The sequence below is a fragment of the Struthio camelus genome, chromosome 11 (genome assembly GCF_040807025.1).
Source record: "Struthio camelus isolate bStrCam1 chromosome 11, bStrCam1.hap1, whole genome shotgun sequence".
Taxonomy (NCBI): Eukaryota; Metazoa; Chordata; class Aves; order Struthioniformes; family Struthionidae; genus Struthio; species Struthio camelus.
In genome coordinates this window covers 4305435-4331684 of record NC_090952.1, presented here as the reverse complement: position 1 = coordinate 4331684, position 26250 = coordinate 4305435, and the positions used below count along the sequence as shown (strand labels likewise).

At 48.1% G+C, this 26250-nt stretch overlaps 1 protein-coding gene across 8 annotated transcripts in view; it reads right to left on the bottom strand.

The window, feature by feature from the left end:
* Positions 1-26250, bottom strand: part of HDAC8 (histone deacetylase 8) — a 55687-nt gene that overhangs the window by 26852 nt on the left and 2585 nt on the right. Inside the window, exons 1-8 of one of the 8 annotated variants that reach the window (XM_068957694.1) lie at positions 26034-26197; positions 25089-25141; positions 23565-23695; positions 21772-21913; positions 12804-12916; positions 11647-11724; positions 10666-10774; positions 1450-1622 (exon numbers count right to left, since the gene is read on the bottom strand). In XM_068957694.1, coding sequence (XP_068813795.1) covers positions 1450-1622; positions 10666-10774; positions 11647-11724; positions 12804-12916; positions 21772-21913; positions 23565-23695; positions 25089-25141; positions 26034-26114 — 880 coding nt within the window. In that variant the 5' untranslated portion in view covers positions 26115-26197. Of the gene's footprint in view, positions 1-1449; positions 1623-10665; positions 10775-11646; positions 11725-12803; positions 12917-21771; positions 21914-23564; positions 23696-25031; positions 25142-26033; positions 26198-26250 lie in introns of those variants that run through there. The other 7 variants (XM_068957696.1, XM_068957699.1, XM_068957697.1 and 4 more) reach the window with 7 other exon arrangements.

Sequence of the window (26250 nt, the reverse complement as noted above, 5' to 3'; positions counted from 1 at the left end):
AACTGAACCACAGGTCATTCCAGTTATGGCACAGGCCAGGAGACAGACTCTTCCAGACCTGGCTCGAGCCCTTAGCTCCATGTGCTGAGCTCTCTTCTGGTGATGAGGAAGAGTGTTCACATGTAGCAAAGGAGTGCAAGGGGAGCAGTGGAGACTAGAGATTACTGTTTTAATGCCAGCCTTTGACCAACGAAGAATGATGTGCAAGCTCAACCATTTGTTGCTGGGCTCTCCAGCACTACCATGTTTGAGAGGACAAATATGAAGCTAATTACATGTTTGAGAGGACAAACATGAAGCTAATTAGTTCAACTTGTGACTGCTTTACCAGTAAATGAGGTCTCATAGTGAATATGGTAATGGTCAAAACTGGGCATGTCCTCACAAGGAGGAACCTTAGCTTAAAACAATCCTGCAAGAGACTCTCAAAGAGTTTTTTCCAGCAGCGTAGACTTAAATAAGAGAGAAAACCACTCTGAAAAGAGAGAGACACCATATTTTTCAACCTTCTCCTCCCTTTGTGTTTCGGCAAGTACTGACTCCATCCCCCAGCTGCCAGTTCAAATGCCTCTGCAAGCTGCGGTGGTGGGACACTCCTTTGTTGTTTTCACCATGAGAAATAGTTTTCTCTCATTTCTTGGCAAAAGTCTTGGGGTTTCTTTTTGTTTGAAAGGTGTCTTCCCCAACACACACAGACAGTCACAACAGGACCGAACACTTGAAATGTTTCCAGAATAGTTTGTACCAGGCACACTGAATTTTAGGCTTCATGTACTATATCTGATCTCCCCCTTCCCGAAAAGGACAACAGCTGGAATTGATGAGGCTTCAGGCACAGAGCTGGGAGGCTCTGCCGGACACAGAGCGCTTTTTCTTGTTCTGAAGCGCTCCGTTGCAAGAGGCCTGTACTGTGCTCTCCCCACCGGACAAGGAGCTGGTAACATAGCACAGCAGAGGCAAGTCAAACTTAGCTGTCACTGGGTATCAAGAGTCCTGCTATACCATGCAGGCAGCCAATCCGTTTCCCAAGCCCCTGCTTGAATCCAAAAGAGATCATTCACTGCCAGATGCCCAAAGTAGGTTTGGGAACACGGCGCTCACTTTTGAAGAGAAGCCCTGCAGGGCCGATCAGCAGAGCTGTTACTCAAAGATGGCATTGAGAAGCCAGGGTCAGAGTTCACTGGGGTTAAAAGACTCTGCTCTCCTCAGGAGGAGCCAAGTAACCTTTACCTCAGGATCTGGGGGTCAGGATTGACACTTGGACATGCTGATATCAAGAATTTCATGTCTGTGTAAAAACAACACTCTACCAGCTATACAGTGCCCTCCTCACAATACCCATATGCCCTTCTAAACTCAAGTGGCTTTTGAGCCCAAAGGCATACTCCTGAGGAACGGTCGCAAGAGGACAAATCTGTTACTTTATAAACAGCACATGTGCATACTCACCTCCTCCCAGGATGAGAGTTGCCAGTTGCCACTGCAGAACATACTTCAGGCACTTGCCCACTCCCTCGGGCGTCATGTTAAAAGAGCACATCGGATCTCCAGCTATTATGTCTGCCCCTAGCTGCAGCACAACTGCATCTGGATTGAATGCAGCATACACCTCCTTCAGCACACTGCGGAAAGAAGTGATGGGGTTTACCACAAACACAAGTTTGCAAGGGATGCTGTTGTAGTCAGCAGCACTGCAGGATTCTGCCTTTCTGCTCAGTTCTGAGATGGACAGAACCTGCCCACCTCCCAAAATGCCAGGACGGGGGTTGCTCTGGCTGTCACACGGCTGAACATTTCACACACACTGCACACTGGCAGCTTTAAAAGCCATACAGAAGCACTGAGTCCAAGCCAGGGCCTTCCCACATATCCCCAGACCCTAACTGGCCCACAAAAAAGACTTCTTTGCCTTCTTGCCAACAGTTATTGTCACACCCAAAAGTAAAGTGAAAATAATACTTTAAAAAATAGCTTGTGGCTTCCTGAGACAAGATCTCAAAGAGCTGGCTTTCTATCACTACGCAGAGCTAGGGACCAAAGCTTTAATCAGACGCTGTAGGATCAGAGCTGGCCTAGGGAAGCCTGTCCTTTCCCTGCAAAGTCCTACTCCCTGAAAGTCATTGATACCTCTCAGGATTTCCTGAGAGTCAGCATTTTCTACCCCAGACTTGTCACGTCAAAGCAAATCCCCCACAGAGCTTGCCTCCACCTAATCTACCGAACCAAACTACCTTTTTCCAGATCCTGGCATAACTGTGTGTCTGACATTTTTCAGAGCTCCCAGTGGAAACTCACGTGAGGCTGCACAATGGTTTAAGCAAATCTAAGTTGCCCTGCCAGAATGCTGCCTTCGCTCCCCACCCTCGGCTATGTTCTTCCATGCCCTTCACACCAGTCATACTCCTTCTGTTCCCAGTTAAGCCTCCCGCTCCATTACTTTCTACCATGGAGTTAGTTTAGCCCTCTGAAAGAGCTCATCCCAGGGCTGACAGGACTGATGAATGCAAAAGCAAGGCCAAGAACAGAGGACAGAGGGATCGAGCCCTAAACCAGCTTTAGCTGGAACATCAAACCACACATTTTACAACATCAGCCGCTCTGAGCAGAAGGCCTGGAACCCAGGGGCATTCCTTCCTGGCAAAGTCAAAATGAGGAGTGAAAAAACACTCCTAAACTGTCAAACATCTCTCACAAGGACAGGACGAGCAGAGGAGGACTCTGTCCCGGTTCTCACTCTACTCTCTCCCATGTGGCTCTTAAGGCAGAAACCCATTTCCCTGAGGATCTAGCAGATGCTGGAGTGCGGCAGGGATGGCATCCTGTTGATCATTTGTTATTACAAACGTTCTCTCTTGGAGAAGGCAGTTGGACGTGTCATGCATTTGGCTTCACTGCAGGAGATTTTTCGTATTAAGAGGAACACAAAGGGAATAATCCTGTTCCCAACACTGTGCTCCCTAGCACAAAACACAGGGCAAACAAGGGAGAAAAACAAGGGATGTTCCTTTCTCAGCAGTGTTTTTATTTTCCTAAAGTATAAACAGACGCGATCCCTGGAATAAATGCTTCTGCCTTGGCTAAGAGAGGAAAACAGAGAATCTAAGTATCTCCAGATCTCATTTGATATGCAATTATAAACCAGTCCGGTGTCAAAACAGCAGAGCTCCTTCCCGATGACGATGAGCTTGCATTTACACAGCATTCACCCCAGGCAACGTCTCAAGTCACTTCACCTAGCCAAGGAACCCCGCTGAGCGTAATGCAATCTGTGAAGGCAGACGACTGCAGGGTTAAGGCCACCAGCTCCACAAGCACCACAAATTAAGGGCTGCTCTAACCACTGAAATATAGGCACCTCTGGGAAAAATTCAACCCGCACTTAAGAGCACAAGGCCATGCTACACTGTATAGGCTTCATTTATGGCAACTGTGAGGAACCACAGGAATCATTAACAGCTGGAGAAGAAACAAATATACCCACATGATGCCCTACCAACCAAAGATAGTGCAGGGTTGTGAAAACAGATAAATCCCCACTGGGAAGTTGATGTCAGTGTTTGCATACAAGCAAGGGGTGTGTGCTGGGTTTCCCCTTCTGCCCACATAGCCCTCCCACCACAAGGCCCACGTTGTATTACTCTTTCTCGGAGTAAGGTGGACTGAACTGGTTTCCTTCAAGGGATTCTTGACATTTCCTCCTGCTGCTGAGGGCTTTCATAGCCTGCAATCAGACCCTCTGCAAGCATAGCTCCCACGGGCTGTCTTTGGGACCCCGTTTCCCCATCCCCCTCTGACATGATTCTCCACTTTTGCCAGGCAGGCATCAGACACTGGCCAACTCAACTATTTTGTTCTTTCCTGAAGTTGCTCTACATTTTTCAAAGATCAACCAGAAAAGGGCAGACGCACATGAAACAACATGGACAGTGGGATGTTCACCTCTCAGTAGAAAAGCCCGGGGAGTCTCCTGCTTGTGCAGCCCCCTCACTGATGTGGCTGTTCTCTTACTGCGCAAGGACAGCCACTTCCACCAAAATGCGATTGCTACCGCATGACTCCTACAATTATGCCCAAATGAGTTTCTTTTGGGGAACATACAAATTGTTTCCAGCCACTCTGAACTAAGCCTTGAGCCAAGGCTTCCTACTATTTCGCAGCACAATCTCCCAGCGAGGACAGAGAATCATCTTTCAGCATATCCCTGCAGGTTTTTGTTGGCTGCGTGAAGAGTTTTAAACAAAGCTTGCTCTCTCCCAGGGCTTTTTATTTTCAAAGAACCTTGCAGATATTACCTAAATGATAAAAATCTCCCTGACGTGCATTTGCCTGTAACTCCTGGCATCTCCATTAACGCATGAAGATGCTCAGTCCCCTTCTCACTCTGCACTGTGCTCAGGAAGAGAGTAACTCTTTCTGGTGTTTTGAGAAGCCAGCAGAAGGGCTTCTCTGCAGTCTCAGCTCCTTCCAAATGCTGACAGACACTCGCATGCATGCAGACTACAAGTTTGAGCTGAAAGAAAGCTAAACTGATGGTGCACTGGCAGGGCAGTCCCTTCCACCCATCCTTCCCATCCCCTTCCCTGTGCTTACGCTGGAGCAGCTCTGATCCCCCAGTGAGCAGTCTGAGAGCTGAACTAGTAGAAAGCTGCCCATCAGGGTTAGTTTTCTGCTGGATTGACTCCCTGAACTGGTTCATTGCAAGGTCAGCCCAGGAGAAAGAGGGGAAAGCAGTGGGCAGCCAAATGCAAGGAGGGGGAAATGAGACTCTTCCTCCACTTCTGTCAGCATCCCTCAGCAAGATCAACTCATTCATGCTGTCAGAGCTCCGTGCCTATCCAGGAAAACACATTCAAGCATCTAAAACAGGACACGTAGTCAGCCTCAGGGTATAGTTACCTTATATAAGCCCTTCCTGGTCTAGCTGTCGCTGGTTCAGCACAGGGAAGCTTAGATGCGTGCGGTTGTCCCTAAAAACCAAGATGTCAGAAGGAACCGAACAGGAAATTCCTGATGCACCTCCATGCAAAGTCAAGACTCTAAATCCAGCTACAGCAACTGACTTTGCATCAAAACGCATCAGGAGCATGGCAAAGATCATTCGCGTCTTCTGAGCTGTGGGTGCAATAACCTTTGACCTGTGACAGCTACCTCCAGTGGGATGGTGTGTCCCCTGCCTGCTCTCCTCTGTCACTGCCACCAGGGAACTGCACAGCCAGAAAAGAACTGTGCAACCGGGACTCCTGCACAACCCAGGTCCTTGGTTTGTCCAACCAAGGACAAACACATCTGCCCTTTTAGGAAGTCCGATGACTTCTGCTGGTCTGCACACCACGATGGGGTCTGTTCATAGCCATGCTTAAGCCATCAAGTTAGGCAGCACAACACTGACTGTACTATAACCAGTTGGTTCAGATCATGATAAAGCGTATTCAGTCGACACACTTGCAAAGGGGATGTTCTGCCCCTCTTCTAACAGGAATTAATTCAGGGAAGTCGCATGAGCAATGCAGGGCCACAAAGACAAGGTGACGACATCAGTTCCTCTCTGGCCCAGCCAGCGCAGCGTGCAAAGGCTGGGCTGCATTGCCTGTCCTTGTAGTGGAGATGAACAGATGCTGCCAGTTTCCAGAACGCTCCAAGACTTGTCTTTCACCAGCATCCAATTCACTCCCCCTTCCCTTGAGCCCTCAAAGAAAACAGGTAGTGGCTGACAGAGAAGTAGCCTTTTGTTAGCCACAGAGAGGTCAGAAGAACAGCTGAAAGACTCAACAGCCGATGGGGAGGATGGAAGAAAATAGGCTTCTGCAATTTCTCAAGCAAACCCAGAATGGCAGTCAAAATGTCACAGCCTCAGTGGGACTGCCACTGGAAGAAGACCACTGCTGCTCAACGTTTCCTCTTACTGTCAGGAGATAGTTGGCAGCCTGGAAGAAATACGAAAGAGCCCCCCCAAATTGGAGACCTTTAATCTACTTGGATATATAGGGTGACTGAACACCCTGGAACAAGTTGCCCAGAGAGGTCGTGGGCTTTCCATCCTTGGAGATATTCAAAAGCCGTCTGGACATGGTCATGGGCAGCCTGCTCTAGGTGAGCAAACCCGCTTGAGCAGAGGGTTTGGACCAGATGATCTCTAAAGGTCCCTTCCAACTTCAACCATTCTGTAATTCTGTGACTGAGCCAGCCTCATTTCCACCACTGGAACGCAGATTTGAGCTGCTGGTTGCGCCTGAACCCACCACATGTATACAGCCTGCCAGCACAGGCACTTGGAAAAAAACATGATCCAATGGGTTAAACGGGACCTTTTTACAAAGCTGAGACTCGGGAGCTGTTCGAAAGAAAGCCTTGATCTGGATTCTCAGCCTAAGTTTCAAAATTTCATCCCAAACCTTGACAAGCTCAGAATGTGAACTTTCTGCAGCGCTTAGGTTTGCAGGACTATATGTATTTTAAATGTTCAGCGTCTGGAGGTGCATTTAGGATCTATGCTCTCCTCCATAATGCAAACCAGATCAAGCCAATGAAGTCCAGATGGTGGGCTAGGTCTTGCATTCGTTGCCTGTCCCTTGGTGCATTCAGCCCTTATAGCATAGGAAGCTGAAGTCTGGTCCCTTCCAAGCAGATCCCAAACCCAGTTGTCAAGCCAAGTTCCTAATCCTCACAGCCTCCAAATTAACATAGTCTTTCTGGGATCTGTACTGCTCAGTGCCTATACCCAATAGTCAGATCCAGAACCAATCCCTTATAATTACAGCATTTCCATTCCCATTCCATAGGCACCAATGGTCTCAGTCCGGAGTTATTGCTGGTCATAGTCTAAGGTCAATTATTGGAAAAATTAGCATGCTCAGCATTTAAAATAGGCCAAGCATGCAGCTGGATACCCCGTTATGAGAGAAGCAGCCATGCTGAATCTTTCCCTGAATATTCTTCTCCATAGAAGCATCAGGGACAGCTCTGGCCTGTTCCCAACATTACTCCTTCAAAAATTGACAGTTTGTTTTTAGTCTCCGAACGGCCTCCAGCTTCCCCTTTTTGCTATTTTATGTGCATCCCAGGGAACACACCCAGTACATTGCTGCTGGCTGCCTACCAACACGCAGGGCCCAGGCTGGGCACTTGCCACCTGCACTCAGAGGTTTCCAGCACTCCAAAACTTAAGAGAACTGGGAAGAGGAAAGATAAAACAGACCTGGCCACTGTAGGGCTAGTGAGGAAAGAAAGCTGGAGGGGCACAAGGGAAAGGCAGCTTTTCACAAGCTAGCACTGCCTCTGAGACATGCAAGCCCTGTTTTGTAGGCCACATGATGCTTTTGAAGCCTTCTGCACCCCACACCTGGAGGGAGCAGTCTCTCCCCAGGAGGCTCAGTTTATATACCCTGTACTATGTGAAAGATCCCCACTAGATGTATGACACAGGCACACAATAATTGCATTTTCTTGTGCATTTCATATGTTTTACCTGCAGCTGAGTTTCTGGCCCCACTTCCCCCTGTCGCTGACTGCATTAGACCCATGCTCCGCTGGAAAGAGGTTACCTGCCTCTCTGCTGACATCCTCCCTAACGCTGAAATGTGTGGAAGGACGAGGCAGTAGGCACCCTTGACCCATCACAGATAGTAACAGGCGGTTAGTGGTACTGTGAAAGGGGTACTGAAGTTTCCTAAGCAACAACACAGTCTCTGCTTCTAGCCCTATTCCTGCAAGTGGGAAACCTATGCTTCAAAAAGTCAAGCCTGGGACTTCCAGCCTGGGGCTCATCTACGGGATTCACAAGAGGCACTGAAAGAAAGTCAGCCACCTTTCAGGAGACTGAAATTGGATCTACAGAGATCCATGTTGCCACTAGGACACCGTAGATGCCCACATACAGAGGTTGAAAGCCCTTGCTTAGCTTTTAAAGAATTTAAAACAAAGTATTACTTTTCCCTCTCACCAAAAGCCTGCAGAACCGGAAACAGCACATCAGATAGACAAGGAGGAACTGGCCCTGCTAGTCCTACATTGTGTCTCTGAGAGCAACCAGCCTCACTGCAGGCAAAAAGACGAGATACCCATTCCATCATCTTACACCAGGCAGTCATGAAAGGCTTCATGATCACCTTCAGAAACAGAGCCCAAAGGAACCAAGACAACTGGCCTCTGGCTGCTGCATTACAACACATCCCACCTCAACCACTCTTTCTTCGCTGTGTAACTATTAATAACACACTGTAAATACAGAAATAGTATCTTCTTTCTTGATCACATGAAAGGCATGCCAAAGTATTGGTGCTATAAAGATTTTGCCTGCTTTCTTTGACAGTGACTTACGTTACTATCTGGCTTCTCCACTGAAATAATGGGCACAACTTCCAGATAAGCAGATCTTTGTCATACAGCTCAGCCTGGCCTGGCTAACGTAGAATCCCCATGATATCCATGTGCCTGTGCACAGCATTAACGCAGTGGGCCTGCATCATTTATAACGACACAAGCAAACACCACTCGGATTTTTTTTTTAACATTATTGAGAGAACTAGAAGAGAAATAGATGATTAAATATCTCTTCCTGGTTTAATTAAGTGCAAGTTTGCAACATGAAGCACTATGGTAATTTAAAATAACTCAGATTTCTCCATGTCTTTTGAATATAGATAATGTGTTTGAATTTCTCTGGATTATTTCTTAGTTTAGTTTTCTGTGCTTGTAATGTTTCTCACATGCTGCACCTTTTTTTCTTTTGAGCTTCAAAAGATTAATATTTAGATTCCAGGTAAATATACTGACATACTCTCAGAACTGATTTGATTCATTAATTTGGGCATTTTTGGAAGGTGATCAAACAAGTTAGCTATTCTGGATGCTCTTATGATTAGCCAGACCCCTCATAACTTTCCTTTTCATGGAGAGGCTATGTAAGCAGCTAGGTTCCCAGAGGGCTGTGAGCGGAAACATGCCTTGGATACATCTCCGCACAAGTTACGATTGTTGCAAACCGCAGCAGCTCAGCATCCAGCTCTGGTGCTGTCAATCTCACTGCAGCTCGGAAGCTTTGCATCTCTGGCTGCCTTTGTCTTCAAACTTTTAAAGATATGTCAGACTTTCAAGAAAAAATAAATGTCACACTCTGCCCCTCTTCCACACAGCAGCTATTATTAACAACGTATTTTAATTGGAGCCCGAGTCATTCAATTTCCAGAAACAATAGGTAATTATCCATGTGCCATACCACCCAGAAGCAGGATAGGAGTTTATCTACTACAACAAAAGCAATCAAACACAAGCAGCGTAATTTATGGAGAGGCAAGTTCAAAGTGCACATGCTCAAAGGCTCCAAGAGCAAACTTTCTCTTTATTTATTTACACCATTGTGCTGCAGCGGGTAAGTCTCCATAGAGACAAGGGAAGCAGTTGTCCCCAAGACACAGGGAGATGAGATGGTTTTGCATAATGTTTCCCTGGCTTTTTGTTCTGGGAATGCCTGAGCTGGCAGCACCTCCACAAAGAGGAAAGGCCTGCCAAGGAGCAGGTCTTCTCTCACCAGCAGGGGACACTGAGGAGAAGAATACAAGGAAATGCTCTGTGCAGGGTGTAATCGGCCTACAGAGACGCGTGTCAGAGGAAGTCAGCAGCTCCAGTCCCACCACAGCTTTGGAAAGCATGGGCAATTTGAGCCTGTGATTATCCTCTGACATCAGCTGGATGAGATACCCATGATCACGTAGATGACTATCTCCTGGCCAGGACAGAACTCCTCCCGTTTGCCCATGAGAGCTCAGAATTTCCTTTTAGATGCTTTGTTTATATGTAGCTTGAAACCTGTGGTGGGTTTTGATGTCCTTCAACTGGGAATGTCTGCAACAGGCTAGCTCTGACTTGGATCCTAATTCCCTCTTTGGCTCCTAAAGCTGCCCTGCCTTTTGGAAACACAACTCCCAGCAGGAAGAGGGCTGCCATACCACCAGCAGTGGCAATCAACAAGATAGCAGGAGGCACGGCCACAGTGTGACTGCCCTACCAGGCTACAAATCCTGATAGGTGTTAGCCCTCAGATGTTACAGCTAAGAGATGGATATGCTACCATGTCCTGCAGTCCTCAGCTAAGGTTAGTCTCCCTTAGAAAAGAACAAGCCCAGCAGTTCAGCTTCAGCAGGGACAACAGCTTGTGAGGTACGTCACCCATCACGTGATGGAGGGGCCTGCCAGGAGGCAGTTCCATCACTGACAGGAACGGCTCCAGCCTTTCATTCTTCCAGGGTAGACAAAAGGTGCTATGAAAACACTTTTAGCTCAGCCCCAAGCATGTCTCTCATGGATGTTCAGGAGTTCAGAGCATTTATTTTAAGAAAAAAAGCGTTCAGCCAAATGTCTGTGGCTGAAGAGTACATTTCCCTTTTCAATCCGTCCTTAAACACACAAGGCTGACCCATGGCAAAGAGACCCTCCCACTCACGACAAAGGCCTCTGTATATTCAGTTTGCCCAAGGATTTGGGCAAGATCTCTGAGATGTCTGGAGATTATCCGTGTTCATTGTAATCAAAAACTGTAGCAGAGGAAAGGACAAATCTTAATCTACAGGAAGGATTTTAATTAAAACAGTAAATAAATAAATAAATCTGTGCAGTCTCTGTTCTCTAAAATCCCATGAAAACAAACCGCGCCAGAGCAAGAGGGCTTACGTTTCACAGATCTGGTAATACTTCTCATCCTGAATGCCATCTTGAATAGGCACGTTCACGCTGTAATAGCGACCTTTCCCCAGGCCAACATCTGTCACGTCACCAGTGCCTGAACAACAGAAATGCCCAACAGTTAGTTCAGACGGAAAGCAGATCAGCAACAAGAGAAAGAGCTATGGGATGTCTCACACAGGAACAGAGAGCCAGAGCCTGGCACGCCTGTGGAGAAGTCCACTTACCATCTCCAATAAAGAAGGGTTTTGATACACCTCGCTCTAGTGGTCCACCCCATCCTATAACAAAGCTTTCAAGTCCTGCAGGCTCTCACATTCAAGGGAGCCCCTGTTTGACGGCAGAAACTACATCAGCCACAGAAATGCTGCCACAGGAAATGGATTGTGGCACCTCTGGGGAAATAGAAGGCATCCCAGAAGGGACTCCTGGACTTCTGGGCATGAACCATCCAGCTGGGAGAGTTCACAGACCATTGTTTTTTTAAGAGCAAAAGATGGTCCTATGGTTAAGGGATAGACCAGGACTCAAGGTTCGGGCCCTACCTCTGCCTGATGTCCTTGGACAAGTCACTTAATCTTAGCTCCCCTTGGTAAAAGGGGGAAACACACCTTTCCCTCTTGTTTTATCAGTTTACTCCAACCTCTTGCTGCACCCTCAGGCACACATACTCTCCCACAGTTCCCTCGGAGAACTGATGTAAAACCAGTGCCAATCTCTCACCTCAGCTACTTGACATTACACATGTTCAATGGAAGGTGGCAGACCAGTAGTGGCTCTGCCAGAGATTAGCCCAAACATGCAGTTCCTCCCTTTTTTCCTTCTCCTGGGTCAACAGGAGAGGCACTTAGGCAGACAGGCAGGCAGTGAGAAACCTCTGCTGAACTGAAGGGAGGAGAGCTGCCTGTGCTGGGGCCTTGTCAGTAGCGTGCAAACTGAATTAACACAAACCTCACAAGTTCAACTTGCCTGGGAAGAATCCTGGTGAAAACTTGTGCAGAGAAACAGTCATGACTTTCGAGGTGAAACTAAAGGCATCTTCAACACCTGTCAAAAGAGGGATGAGAAAAAACTTTCACGGATATTTCACATAAGTGACAGAGTCCAAACACACAAATGAGCCACTCAACAAACAAAGGGCAGCGAGCGGAACAGGAACGGAACTAATGAAACAGAAAACCAGATGTGGCTCAATAAATCTATCCTTAATAAACGGAGACCTGAACTGAGATGCAGCAAAGGTCACAACCGAAATGAATTTGGCTGGTCTCACGCTAATCATTACTGAATGGATTGCAACACCTCAGGCCAGTGCCCACGTTAGCAGCACCAGGCTGCACTGCTTGGCCTGGAAGGCTGGGGGAGGGAGCTGAGGAAGGATGCCTCGGCCAGGGCTTCGCTCTGATTAGAACCAGAGCTACGGGGCTCTCTTGCTCATTCTCAGCACTGCTGCAATTCAACACATTTTTTTTTCCTAAAAGACATATTAAAATAGCGGGGGTGAGGAGAGGAAAAGAAATAACAGCAGAACTTAACAGAAACCAAATGTGGGGGGAAAACGGAGCAAAATGAAACACACCATAAAAGTTAGGAAAGCAGGAAATGTTAAATGGTGTTGAAATAATGTCCCTGAAGCAAAGAGCAGCTTCAGCAAGGCCCATTCTGGCTTTAGTTTTATAGCATCAAGCCTTCTTTTAAAACCATCATTTATTACTGACTGCTTCCCTCTTGCAGTCCTGCACTGGTGACATTAAACAATTAAACATCATCACTGGCTGTTCTTCTGGGATGGGAGACAAGGGGCTGGGGGAGGTCCTCTTGCTTGGAAAGCCTCTAACAGAGAGGATTAGAACACTTTTGTTAACGTAGTTTGTCACTTTAGATACAAGACTGCTGCCCAGAAGAACCCCATGAGAGGGTAGTGTATTTTAATAACACCAAGTCGATGAGTGGCACGATGCCAGGGCAAGGCAGAAGTGGATTGAGGGAATCTGACTACAATGAAAGGAGACAAAGCCACTACTGTTGCAGCAGGTAAGCTCTACTGCACCAACAGGCCTTCATCTCTGCCGCTTCTCCCTCACAGTCGTGCTGCTGTGCTGCTTGCAGCCTGCACTGGGCCTTACCGTCCCCATGATGCAAATCCAAGTCGATATAAAGGATGCGGTCAAACTTCTGGCGCAGCCGCAGGATCCCCAAGACAGCATCGTTCAGGTAACAGAAGCCAGAAGCTTCGTCTCTGTGAAAAAACGGCCACGAGGCTAAACATTACCAACGCAACCACTGCTGATCTTGCCTTTCCCACCTGCGCTTCACAAGGCTCCATCTTGCAGGGATAGAGAGAAGGATGAGCAACCCAACCAAGGCCCAGCAGCGATCAAGAGACGGGTCAGGAGCAGCAGAAATCATGGCTGGGAAGCACAGCAAACATGACTGCTTACGCTGATCACTTCTAAGGCCTGGGCTTGCCGTTAGCTAGCTAAAGCATCAGCCCGCTCTGCTGTGCAGAGGCTCTGACCACAGAGGGCTCAGCAAGGTATCTCTACTCATTTCACTGCTGCACAAATAAAACTTCAGCTTTCTGCAGCTGAAATATTTTAAAGAAATTCAGAGCCACTGGAAAAAGAAGTCAAACCCTCTGCCTACTGTACTTTCCTCTCCCCTCTGTCTCAGTCCCACTGAGGCAAAAGGACAGACCCCTGCACAGTCCCAGGTGATCGTTTTTCTGTGAGTGCTGGACAGGCACAGGCAGGCACCCTCGTCCAGTCTACTACACACCTCGTCACCGCTCTGCCTGGGTCACAGCTCCTGAGAAGCAGGTTCAAGACAGTGGGAGGAAACTGTGAGATACTCTGCTACTCCCTTCCAGAGCGTGTGAAGTTTAAGCCTCTCCCAAAGCAACACTCTCCTTCCTCCCCAGGAAAATAAAAACGCAGGAAGGCCGATGTGAAGCCCCTCACAATACTGATCTTGGGCTAAGCCACCATGAGAGCCCCCAGCAGCTAAACAGAGGACCAGATGTTGCATGGAAACTGTTATCCTTGATCTGCATCACGGAGGCGCTATCATATTCCTGGCACCAAAGGAACACGAAGGTTTACTGATCCTTAGTGTGGACTTGCTTCTAAGTCAAGCCCTGGTCACCAATTGCCATCAGACCATACAGTGGGTTCAGGCACACAATGAAAAGACGCCTACTCATCACAGCTTTGCAAGCTGCAACCCCAAAGCCAAGCTCCACATGCATTCTTAGGCCAACCCCAGACAGCTGATTTAAGCCAAAGCCTTTTAGTTTGTAACAGGAGGGCCCAAGCCCCTCCTCCCCAGGCTCAAATCACTCCCTGCTTTTCAGGGATGCTCTGGCTCTGTTCGTTCATAGTGAGGCTGAAAACTGAGATGTTAACAGGTATCCTGAGAATCATCTTGAAGTGTAATTATGCACTATATTCCTCCTTACCCCACAAGGAAGCAAGGTAAACTATTTCATGTCTTCGTCCCAAGTAGGGAGGAATGCCCTGAGTATGGACTGTGAGCAGACAGTCCGTTCTCAACAGCTTCATCATCCCCTGGCCCAACGTGCACTGCTTCACGTTCACGTTAGCTGCTGATGTTCACCTTGCACTGGAGCCCCGTTTGCCCTCTGATATAGATCAAGGCAAGTTCACTGCAGGTGGGAGCACCAGCAGAGTCCCAGCTGCTAGACTCTGAGTCCCGGAAAGGACTCTCCCAGTCAGGTGACATACTGGTTAAGATGCTAGTGGCTGCCAAAAAATCTAGGCCTGATCTCAAGAGACTGAGGGATTTAACTCCCACTGACACCTCTGTAAACCAAACCTCTCATCTAAGCCAGCCCTTGCTTCAACCAGGACCAAGAGCGGAAACGTCTGGGAGACAAAGCTAGTGCAGATCAGGCCAAAGAGATGAAGCGTTGCAAAAAATAGGGAGAACGTGCAGGAAACATCTGCTTTTGGCATGCAAACAAAGCAGGGCGACACTGCACATGTCCTTTTGGAGAGAGATTTGCAGAGGTTTTTGCTTGGGGAAAGGAAAGCTGAGGAGTTCCTGCCCACACCTAAACAAAGCACTGGGGAGCTCCGTGGCTCTCCCTCCACACTGTTACACGTGACCTCTTTCAGCCTCAAGGCCAAAGAGACCAGGATATCTGCCTGGACAGAGGCTGTCCAGCTTCAGAGCAGCAGTTTTGGTCCAGCACTTGGAATTTCTGCTCCTAGATTCATGGCAGAGACAAGCTTCAAGCACCACTGCCAGCAGGGAGGGCAGTGCCAGACCGATAAAAGGCATCAACTCATCCTCAAAGGCATCCTAGTAAACTGGGAACTTCAAAAACCCAAGGTGGCAATGGTTACCATTTCCACCTTTATGACGTTGGGAAGTAATTAAGCCTGCTCTCCCTGCCACCAACAGCAGCTCTTTTTCGACAAAAGGACATGTATTTTGCATGCACATACGAAGTCGGGGTCTCAAATTTCAAGTTCGCATGCATAAATGCTCACCCTCAAGCTGCAGAAAGAGCAGTCACTTAGTGACCAGCCACTTTCTCAGAAGAGTGGAGCAGCTCACTACCTTTAGCAGCCGTACGCCCGATCGCAATCAGCTAACTGCATGTCTCCCGACAACGTGCACCTGCTAGATAAACTCTCTCTCCTTTTGTCTCTCCCACAGAAAGATTGGTCAATCAGCTGCTTGGTGCTGGGTCTCAAATTGCTGGGGACAAACACAAGACAAAGACGCACTTTCAGTTTGCCAGACTTCCGTGAACTTCCTAGGCTGCTAATTCTCTTTGAGGGAAACTGGGAGGTACCAAACCCAGCAACTTGAGGAATGAATGCAATACCAGTGCTGAAAGAAGAGGAAAGAACGTCCCTCTGAACTGCCATCCAGTCAACTTGAATTAAAACACCAGGAAGAAGGGAATTACTGTGAGACTAGTGGCTACTGGAGCCAGAAGTATTAAGCAGTACAAAGACTTAACCTTCAGAAAATTCAGGCAAACCTGATATTTTTATTAAAAAAAGGGGGGTGGGGGCTCTGCATTGGGGACAATTAGGTTCTAGTGAGCCTGTAAGACACAGTGTCTCAGTAGCTTAAGAAGCTGCACAGATTTAGATGTCGTCTGAGAGCCAACAAAAAATAGAAACCAAGGGGCAGTAACTGCACTTCTTATTAGGCAGGAGGGAAGCAGGGGAAGATGCAGAGACTGCTGACAAGGACCTGCTACAATTACTCTTAGCTTTATTAATTGGCCAGATAGGGAAGTTACAGCACACTGATGGAAGTTATAAATAAGCCTGAATTGGAATGCACTGAAAACATGAAACTTGCAAAATAAAGAAAAGGAAACAAGGGCAGGAAAGTTCAATTCAGTCTGAAATAAAAGAAAAAAAATCAGGCTGGAAATATCCCACAGAGTCACGGGCAAGACAAAAGCCCCAAGCAGGGATGCTGAGTGCCACCGAGATGGGAAAACTGATAGTAGAAGTAGACATAAATGACAAAGGAACTGAGAGTGGGACATCACATCTTGAAGCCAGGTGCTTATGGTTGGTCCCTCTGAATGCAGCTACTTGTAGAACTCTTCATCCGATGTGGTCCAAAAATTAGTGGACAGATTGAAAAGGAGTCCAGAGACAATCAGTCACAGCATTTAGGGAGGGCTGGTTTACAAAAGCAGACTAAATGACTTGGCTAAGACACAATAACAAAAGGAAGGGGCGGGGGGAACCAAAGGTGGTAGCTCCAAGAAGGCACAGAAAGAAGGAGCAGTTTGTTAGACTGGGCTCACTATGAGGTGAAATTAAGAAAGCGATAAGGAGTGGTGGAAATCAGCATCACACTGCTATTGGAGAGCAGAGCTGACTATGGAAAGATGTGGCAGGAAAAATACCAGGTTGGCCAAGATGCTTAAACAGGTCCTGAAATAAGCCATCCCTTTGAGTTGGGAATGCGTCAGATCCACTCTGGCTTCTATGTTTTCACAGGTCTTCACCTGCCAACAACTGGGACGTGCCTTAATACTACTGAATCAGGCTTTACAACCGCACGTTAAACTTCGTACTCAAAGGCTGTATTGATGTGTTCTTTGTTGCAGCACAGAGACTGAGAACCGGAGCTCACAGGTGCTGTTTTGGAAGCAACGATTACAGAGTCCACAGCTGAGAAGATGCCTCCTGACAGCTAAGTCCTTACGTGCAAACTAGATATGACTTCAAATCTTGGGCCCAACTCATCCAGAACAGCATTTCTTCAGCAGCTGGGCTCCAACATCTTCCAGAAAAAGTCAAGCCGAACAACTCAGGAAAGGAAAAGGGAGTAGACTGGACTTTTGAGAAGGTGCTTCTTCTTTAACACCCGCCACCCAAAATGATTTGTCAGGACACAGACCTTGGTAACCAAGAAAGGAGAGCTGAGTCGACTGATCAGAAAAAGGACCTTTCAGCACTAAAGTTCTATTTTAAGCCAGCCTCCATCTTCTTTCCATTATTTGCATGCATTGGGCCACTGCACTTCCTTCTCTATGCACTTTGCTCAGGATAGCAGCAGCATAGGGCCAGGCTCCCCAAGGACAGGACCAAAAGAAGCTTCCTTCTTCACCCTGGTTCTCTTTTAGGGTCAGCACTGGAAATGTTTGCATCTGTTGTGCTGATGGGCGGAGAGGAGCAGAAGAAAATAAAAAAGATCAACCATGACTCTAGCCCCACAATACCCAAGGTCTTTGGAAGACAGGTTTTATGAAAATTCAGTAGAGATCCAATCCCCCTTTCAAATGCTCCAGATTTCTGGGAATGTATCAGGCTACAAAAAATCCAGGTGAAGCTTGTGGAAGAAGCTTGCAGATCTCTGGCAGCCAGTGAAGTTTAAGAGCCTGAGCAGCCTCATCACCTTAGCTCCGTGGAAACAGGCACCCAGTTGCCTTGGCCCCTGCCTTGGGACTTTCCCTTTTTCACTCAAATGTTACATATCACAAGAGCTGTAAGCTTCAACCTGTAAACTTTCTAGAGGCCTGCACATATCTCAACAGCCATTTGAGCTATTGACAGACAACATAATAAGGACAGGCTGTGACAAGAAAACTTCAGGTTGAGTTTGAGACAGTGACTCTTTGCTCTTCTTCAGGATCTTCCACTGCAGAATCTGAGAGCTCTTTCCTAAGGAACAAATTAAACCTCACAGCCTCTGGAGGAGAGGCTGAAGGGTAAAGGGGAAACGGAAGTATGCTACAATCACAGAGCACCTCAGAGGTAGCTCAAAAGCTTTAATGAAACACTTATATTACTAGCAAGACATTATGAAAATGGCTAAAGAAATCGCCTCTGAATACAGTCCTACTTGGGAATACAATTTCAAAGAGCAAGACACTCAGGGAGTGCTTCTCAGTGAATTTTGGAGAATGTGCTTGTAGTAAATAGCTAAATTTTTTAAGTTCAATCCTGCAAATTAGCTCTAGGATCTAAGAATCAAGAATCCTTCCCTAAACAACATCACGCTGGCAATTCACTCCACCTGCAGAGATGCTTTTGCACAGAACTTAATCTGGGATACCGACGCACAAAAATGGCCTGGTTTTATCCTGGCATAGCTCAGCAAGGCTCTACAGAGCTCACCAGTAGCTTCTGGAGAACTTTTTCCCCCTGCTCCCCAAGTGAGAAGCAGCTCACTCAGGCAGATCTTTCTGAAAAAGATGCCCTTTATCAAAGTCTCTCTCTTCAAAGAGCAGGTTGACTTCTTGCTTTCCAACAAATGCCATGACTTGAGGGAGAGGAGGATAACAACAAGCATCAGGCAAAGATGCAAAGCGGCTTAACACCATAACTGGGAACCTGAAAACAGCCCAGCCAAACTAACTTTTCCCCCCAAAACCTACTTTTACTTTCAAAATAGGCAAATTTCCGTTTTTGTGTCTTCTCTGCTGCTTCTTCCCCTTATCAACGTTGTTCAAGCTGCTTGCCCAATGCCCTGAAAGCCCAATGCAAAAAAGAGACTTTGCAAGATCTCTTCAGTGACTTTTAGATAAAAGGCTCCATTTTATAGCAACTTTATTTCCTCTATTAAAAAGGGGGAAGGGTAAGAAATCTGGAATCATTTAACCTGTGAATTTCACAGTTCCATATCTACATCTCTGTGGAGATTTACCCCAGATCACTCCGCTCTTGTTAAAAGGAGACAGTCCACTTTTGTTAAAAGCCACATTGTCTGAAAAGGTTTGACACTTTCGGTTAGATCAAAGGCTAACGAGTACAGAAAAGAGATATGAGGGAAAGGGAAGGCTTGGCTAAATATGGCATCTGCAGGAATTTGGACTATGTCTTGCCAGGTTGGGCCTACCATCTACCATCTAAGACAGAAAACGCAACTATGAGGATAGGAGACTTTGAATGATTTCATGATACCTATCATAAAAGCTGAAATCCTAAACAATTAAAAAAATGAAATATCAGAAACATACAGTCATAAAGCTTTTAACTTTGATGATGGAAAAATCTGAAAAGCACAGCTAACCTCTGTTCTCTTAGACTCAGCTCCACTCACAGGCCAGAGCAGGGCAAACCAGGCCTTGCTAATGTTGAGCTGGACTGCATTTCACAGGGAAGTCTTCTCCTATCTACAGGATTACACACAAGTCTGATGGCAGCTGGTCCCCAAATACTCCATGAGGCCCTAAAAATAAAGCCAAAAGGGCGCAACTTGAATTTGTTGGAGTTTGCTTGAAAAAAACCCCACTCATTTCTGATGATGTACCTGATAAAACAGTGTGCCTGGGTACTGTCCTTTTAGATTCCCTTCTCTGAAGAACATCAGCCTTTCTTTGCTTTCTCACTGTCTATAAAAGTCACTTCAGCAAGCGAGAAACTGCCCATATAAAGGAAACAGATCAAAAACTGAGAAATGGCTTTGCTAACCTCTTCCTTGTGCAAGCAGCTTGGCGTGACTTACAGTTCAAGCAGTATCAGACACAGGACTAGGCACAACTCTCATTCCTGCTTGAGGCCTCTCAGGGTTTAATGCTGGGCTTGTCTGGGAAGAAACTTGCCACCACCCCTGTCTACAGAGGGAGATCTGAGTGCAGCACACCATATTTACCCACTGGAAATTACCCTGAGGCCTAACCGGCTCCTGCACACCTAGGCTTCCTCCTGTGAATTGGTGACTAGCAAACATGACTGACAGCTGTCTTGCAACACTGCACTGTAGGCTGAACAACGCAGCAGAGGAAGAGCCATCAAGTGAAGGGCTTACACCCAAGTCCAGGTTCATATTATTCACTACTGCAACTGGTAAAAGCTGCCTCCTACTGGCAGCCTCACTGAACAACACCAACATGACCCACAGAAGGCATAAACCACAGCTGCACCACAAGCTTATGCCACATACCTTTCATACCACAAAGGTATTTGCAGGGATAGGCCAATTGCTCCCATTCCTGAGAGGCGCATGGGGCAGGTAGCAAACACTCAGCCTCAAGCCTCCCTGCGTTCACCAGGAAGGGCCGTAGTGGCACAACCAGCGCAGGAGAGCGCAGAAGCACAGTACAACCAGTTTGTGTGTGGGTGAGAAGGAAGCGTTAAAAGTTTTTCGGTGTGAGATAACGTGTAATGTTGGCATTACCCTGTGTTACAAACAGGCTTTCGTATACAACCTGGCTAGGTAGGAAATTAAAGCGCAGCAAGCTTGTAAACCTTGAGAAATCACCAGGAAATTGAGCCTATAATTATCCATAAGTCATAAAACTACCCAAAGTCAGTGTCGAGGGCCATCAGAACCTGAACCGATGGTCCAGCCAAGAGTCAGGCAAATATCAACACCCCTCACGCACCCCACCCGAGGCCACGGCCACCATGGAACGAGAACAGAACAGTTCATGACAAGTTCTCAGCCCCTTCCACCCTAAGCATAGAGGGAATCTCACTCAGCACAAAAGAGAGCCCTCTCTGTGCCAAGCGAGACTTTTGAACGGCTATGCTAATAAACGCAAACTCTGGGGGACTTTGGTATGAATAGAAGTAGTTCACAGTATGCTTCAAACAGCTCCTAAACAAGGACATAGGACCCTTCAGCCCAGAAAAGACATGACACAGGACAGATATGACAAAGGTTTGAAAAATCATCAACAGCAGGGGGAGAAGGCATGTAGGGAACAATTATTCACTCTGTCTCATCATATGAGAAGTAAGAGGTACGCAATTAAGCTAGAAGCTGCCGGGTTGAAAATAAACAAGAGGGAACGCAAGGCTTACTGACACCACAGGACTCTGTGCCGCAAAAAGTCATGGGTGCAACGATTTCATATGGGATCTAGAAGCTATTAAATAAATTGCAGCTCCCAGCAGAGCAGCACCACAGACTGAGACCACTCACTATAGTTAGTAACACCATTATTATATTTCAACAGAGCTTCTCTGCCGGGTCAGAACATATACCCCACGGGCCACAGAAACAAATGATTTTAGCACTAATGAACCACAGGACTCAGGGACAAAATTTCTACATCCTTTCCTACTGTTCTGGAAGACTACTATGGACATTAGAGTTCAGAGCAAACAGCTGCTCTCAGAGCATGGGAAAAAAAAAAAAAGAGGTCAGTGCTGCGCTATTTTACTCCTCCTCTTATTAAGAAATCAAAAAAAGCCACACGTGACAATTTGGACAATGTATTGACACATTCCCACTCTCTCCTGAGTTTGAAGCAACATCCGCCCTTTGCCTTTCCACAGCCCTTCTCCAGGGACCATGATGTGCTTTGCAAAATCAGTTCCGACTTGGCCCCCAGGTGATAAATAAGCAAGTATGACTGGATGGAGGGCTTGAGGCACCTTTGAATACAACTGCCTGAGACCCACATTGCAGTCCATGATAGAACCAGGACTGCGCAGAAACTGGCCTGCTCTCAGGCCTCTGCCCTACACTCTGACCTTTGCTACCTACCTCCTGTCTTTCCTAGCCCACTCTCACACCTTACTCTCTCTTCTAGCCACTACTGGATCTTCTCACCCCAAGGGTTCACAGGGAAGGTGGGAGCTAGGAGGCTAGGTTCGGACACCAGATGAAAAAATACAAGGGAAGAGATTGTTTTCTTACTTCTTTGCATGATGCCACCCTCCAGGCCAGTTAATTGCTACCTTGCACTTGCCGTCCAGCAGACACTGGGCTGCAGTGATGGTGGCTCCTCCCACAGCTGCTGCATAGTCAAAGATCCCTTCTGTAGCTGGACAGTCATAACCTACAGACAAGAACCAGAGCATCAGACATGGTAGGCCATTCCCTCCGGGAGAGGGGCATCCTCTTTGCTCTGAGCTATCGGTCTTCAAGCATAGCTCTAACTTTCTGATCTGAGCACCCCCCCAAAAAACATGGCACAAGATCCCCACAGCAGATACCACATTTGGACACACACAGCAGATCTAGGTGCCATAAACATAAAGTAAAAATAAATATGTCAACAATCAAAATGCTTTCTTGCATGCAAATCACTCACAGAAGAGTCTTCAGCCAGCTTCTAAAACGCGTGCCTGGCTTGCTTGGCCTCCTGGTCCCCAACACCAACTGTGCAAAAAAGCTCTCAGTTCTTTGGCTATTCTACCAAGAAAGCCTGGACACAGCGACAGAGGTACCTTCCCTCTCTAGAAACTGAGTTGTCCACAGGGAAGGCAAACCTAGATACTCCATAGGTACTCCACAGAACATGATCTTCCCTCATCCCTACAGCAGCCTCCTTGGGCATTCCCCAGCCCAGCTCAAGCCCAGGGCTGCTCCTCAGATCATGGCCAAAGTAGCTCCAGAAATTCAAAGGGCGGATCGAGACAAAGGCAGTACCCATAGCTAATTCACCTGCGCTAACTACTACCGCATTGCTCAAACTTTATCACTCTCAGGCAGGCAAGAACCCACTGCTCCAGATGTAAGCAAAGCCAGGTAAACAGCAGCTGTTCTGGCTCCTGGTTGTGCATACAAGCCAGCTCCTGGCTCTTTTACATGAGTGTCTTCTGCTACAGCAGCCTTGTGGGCTCAGGCAGCCAGTCCTCACCTATTTTCCAAGGGCAGCATGTCAGGGCCTTGTGTCCTGCTCAATATACCCAAAGCAGCACCCAAGTAGCAGCAAAAGGCCCTGGCTCCTGGCAGCTGTGGGCGCTGCAGAGTGGCACCAAGCAGCACTTGGAGGATGATAGTACCCTCTGCTGGCCACACTGAAAACGTTAACTTGACAGGTGACAACACGGTATCAGGCTTGGGTCAGGCTGATCCTCTTTCGGACACAACCATGTCCTTACAGTTTTAAGCCTACAGCTCTCAAGAAGGTATTTCTGCAAAGCCAGAAAAAGTCTATGTCAAATCTCTTTAAACATAGCCATCGACATTGAATTCAGCCATGAAATGCGAACTTCTCATCTGCCTGTTCTGGACCTCCCCCCCCCCCATTCTCTCAGTGCATTCAGTTCGTGAATGAAACCACGACCTTCTCCTGGACACTGACCTTGCAATCTCACTCACATAACCCAGCAGCAAGCTTGAGCTCACTCCCCGCCTCACGTTGGCTCCAGCAAAAAAGACCTTGGACCTGATACTCAGTTGATCTCCTGCCGAAAATACATGAGGCAGAACAGAATTCAGCTGCCTATCCAGGGAGCTGCACTGGTTCTGCAGGTTCAGAAGGAGTGCTTTTAGTCGGTATGAAGCGATAAAGCACCTTGTTCAGGCAGTTAAGGCACACTGGGAAAAAACAATTAGCGAAGAATTCTCAAAGCAAAAACACACTAGACTAAATCAAGAAACCCTGAAAAGAAGAAAGACTGCTCTCTCTGGCCAACGCACAAAGCCTCAGGGTGGAAATGAACTGAGCACCTTCCATTCCTCCTTCCCCCAAGGTTCCTTACCAAGCCCATACTCCACGGACTCTGGATGGTCATCATCTCCCTCCTCACTGACCTTCTGTAGGTGCTGCAGGTAAGCGTCTGTGTGGAAGCTTGCCATCTCCTCCATGGAAGCCACTTTTGGCTTGACTATCCTAGACAGAGAGGGGGAAGGGAGGGGGTCAGTACAGGAGGCACCAGGGTATCGCTGGGATGCCCAACTTTAATCTCCTCAGATGAGGAATCTTTTTTCAGTATTTTGTTAAAAAATAACTTCCCCTACCACAGTAGACTGTCATTTTGATTGAGAGAGCTGCTCTGCTGAGCGGCAGCATGCCTTTCCCCCAAACGTGGCACTGTCTGTTGCCAGTCTGTTCCCAAGCACGCCTGCCCTTGTTGAGGGAACGTTTGCAGGTGCTACCTGCATTAACCTTCCCACCTTGCTTAGAATTTTTTCCCTTTTCTGTTTATTCTCCCAATTTGGCCAGTTACCAGCAGATTCAACGTTTTGATTACACTTAGAAGAAATTACAGAGTCAAAACCTTAAGGCCCAGCCCAGCGCTCTTGCAGGATGCTAATCTGCTGGGGCAAGATCCGAAGAGCGACTCTCCCATGCTCTCAACTCTGCTTGTACTCAAAGTAGAGACAATTTCTGTCCTCGGGAACTTGAACACATCTTTCCTGCGCCTGGGTGCCTTGCAATCTGTCCGCTTAAACCCTGCAACACGTTGAGGCCCTCTGCAGCCCCCTCAGCCTCTTGGGGCACACAGATGGTACAGCTGCATTGCTACTGGAAGAATGCAAGAAGTTATCCGTTCCAAGCCAGCCCCAGGTGCTTGGACTGTCTCTCCCCACTCCAAGGACAACAACTCCCCAGGTCTGCCTCTGTAACTGTATATGTAACCATTTCCCAAACAGATTCTGCCAAAATGACCAGAATTTAAAAAAGAAAAAAGTCCATAGGGACTGTCTGGCCCTACTGAACACCAGTCTGGGATCTTTTAAGATGTTATGAGATACTGTGCAAGAGAAGCTAAGCTAGGCCTTTTTTTCCCTCCCCATCCCCAATCTCAAGAGCCTACTGGGGGACTGAAGAGTTCTTACTCTTCTATCTCAAATCCCAATGTCAACGTCATCTCTTGAACAGCCTCAAGAGCTCACCAAAAGTCTCCCAAATTGCAACACGGCAAAACATGATATCTGTCAATTTCAGCGCTGTCTAGTGGCTTCGGAGCAGCGCTAAGAAGGACGGTTTCTACTCCATCACTTCTGCTCAAAGCTGTGAGAGGAGCTGGTGGATAACAGCTGTACTGAGAACGCACAAGTACCCCGTCAGACCAGGAAGGGTAATCACATGCCACATTTGCCACGATTCCCATAATCTTGTCCATTTAGCAGAACAGACTCTTCTCAAATCTTAGAAACACACAATGTGTATGCTTCTATAAGCCAGCAGCAGGGACAGCACGAGACCAGCAATTACTTAGTACCTTCCAAACCTTAGCAGACAAGAGAATATTCTCCTCACAGAAAACGGAGCCACTTACTTCATCTGGTCGAGTAAGGAATATGCTTCAATCAATGAATGTACCATACTGGCCTAAAAAAAGAAGAAGGTAAGAGCAGCTCTAACACTGAAGACAACAGAAGAACAGCTACTAGGAGCTAAATTACTTGCAGAGAAAGTGGCAATTCCGACTTCTCCAAGCAGCATAGCTAAACCGGCACCAATCTCACTGCACAACAACGACTGCATGTAGGATCCCTGGACAGGGCCTCCCTCCCGGAACGTGTGCACCATGCAGCACAACAGGGCCCTGCTCTGGGGAAGAACTTCCCAGCGCTACAGGAAATGACACAGAACAGCGCACAACCTTTTGGTGGGGTGGCTGCAGAGGGTCCTGTGAGCCTATGCCTGGGAAGTACCACTTCTGTTTCCCAGCTCCCGACCCATCAGAGGTGACAAAAGAGGAGAGACAGACTTGCAGTCTGATCCGATACGGCTGTTCTTATGCAGCAGCCAACCCCCTCTCACATAACCCAGCACTTCACTGGTTCCCACAAAGTCTTTGGTGGAAAAACTACGCTCCTGCCACCCCCAATCCCAGCCCGCGTGTGCAAGCACACTCCTGCCGCCCAGGGCCACGGGTACCCCGGCACCGCAGCCCCTCTGGACCGGGCCCTCCTTCCCTCAAGTCCTGCGCACCCCGACGGCACCCTCCCCGGTCCCAGGTGCCGGCAGCCTCGCCAGACCACCCCCACCGCCCCCCTGCTGGGACTCGCCACCCTTCCCACGGGCCGCGGCCACCTCGCTCCCCAACACCCCGCAGCAGGGGCCCGCTAGCGCCCGGGCCCCACCAGGCCCGTTTCCCCGGCACCATCTCAGGGCCCTCAGGCCGCGCCCGCGGCCCAGGCCCCGCGGCCCGACCCCGCTCCCCTCGCCCCCGGGCCGCAAGCCCCCCTCCGGCCCCCCGCCCCGGCGCGGCGCTGACCCGCTTGGGCACTTTGCAGAGGGAGTCGCAGAGGGCCACGTACTCGGCGCTGTACACATACACCGGCGGGGGGGCCGCCATGAGGGCCGCGAGCGCCGGCACACCGAGCCCCTCCAGCCGCCCGCCCCGCCCGCGCGGGGCACGCCGGGACGCGTAGTTCCGCCCCGCCCGCGCGCGGGGCACGCCGGGACGCGTAGTTCCGCCCCGCCCGCGCGCG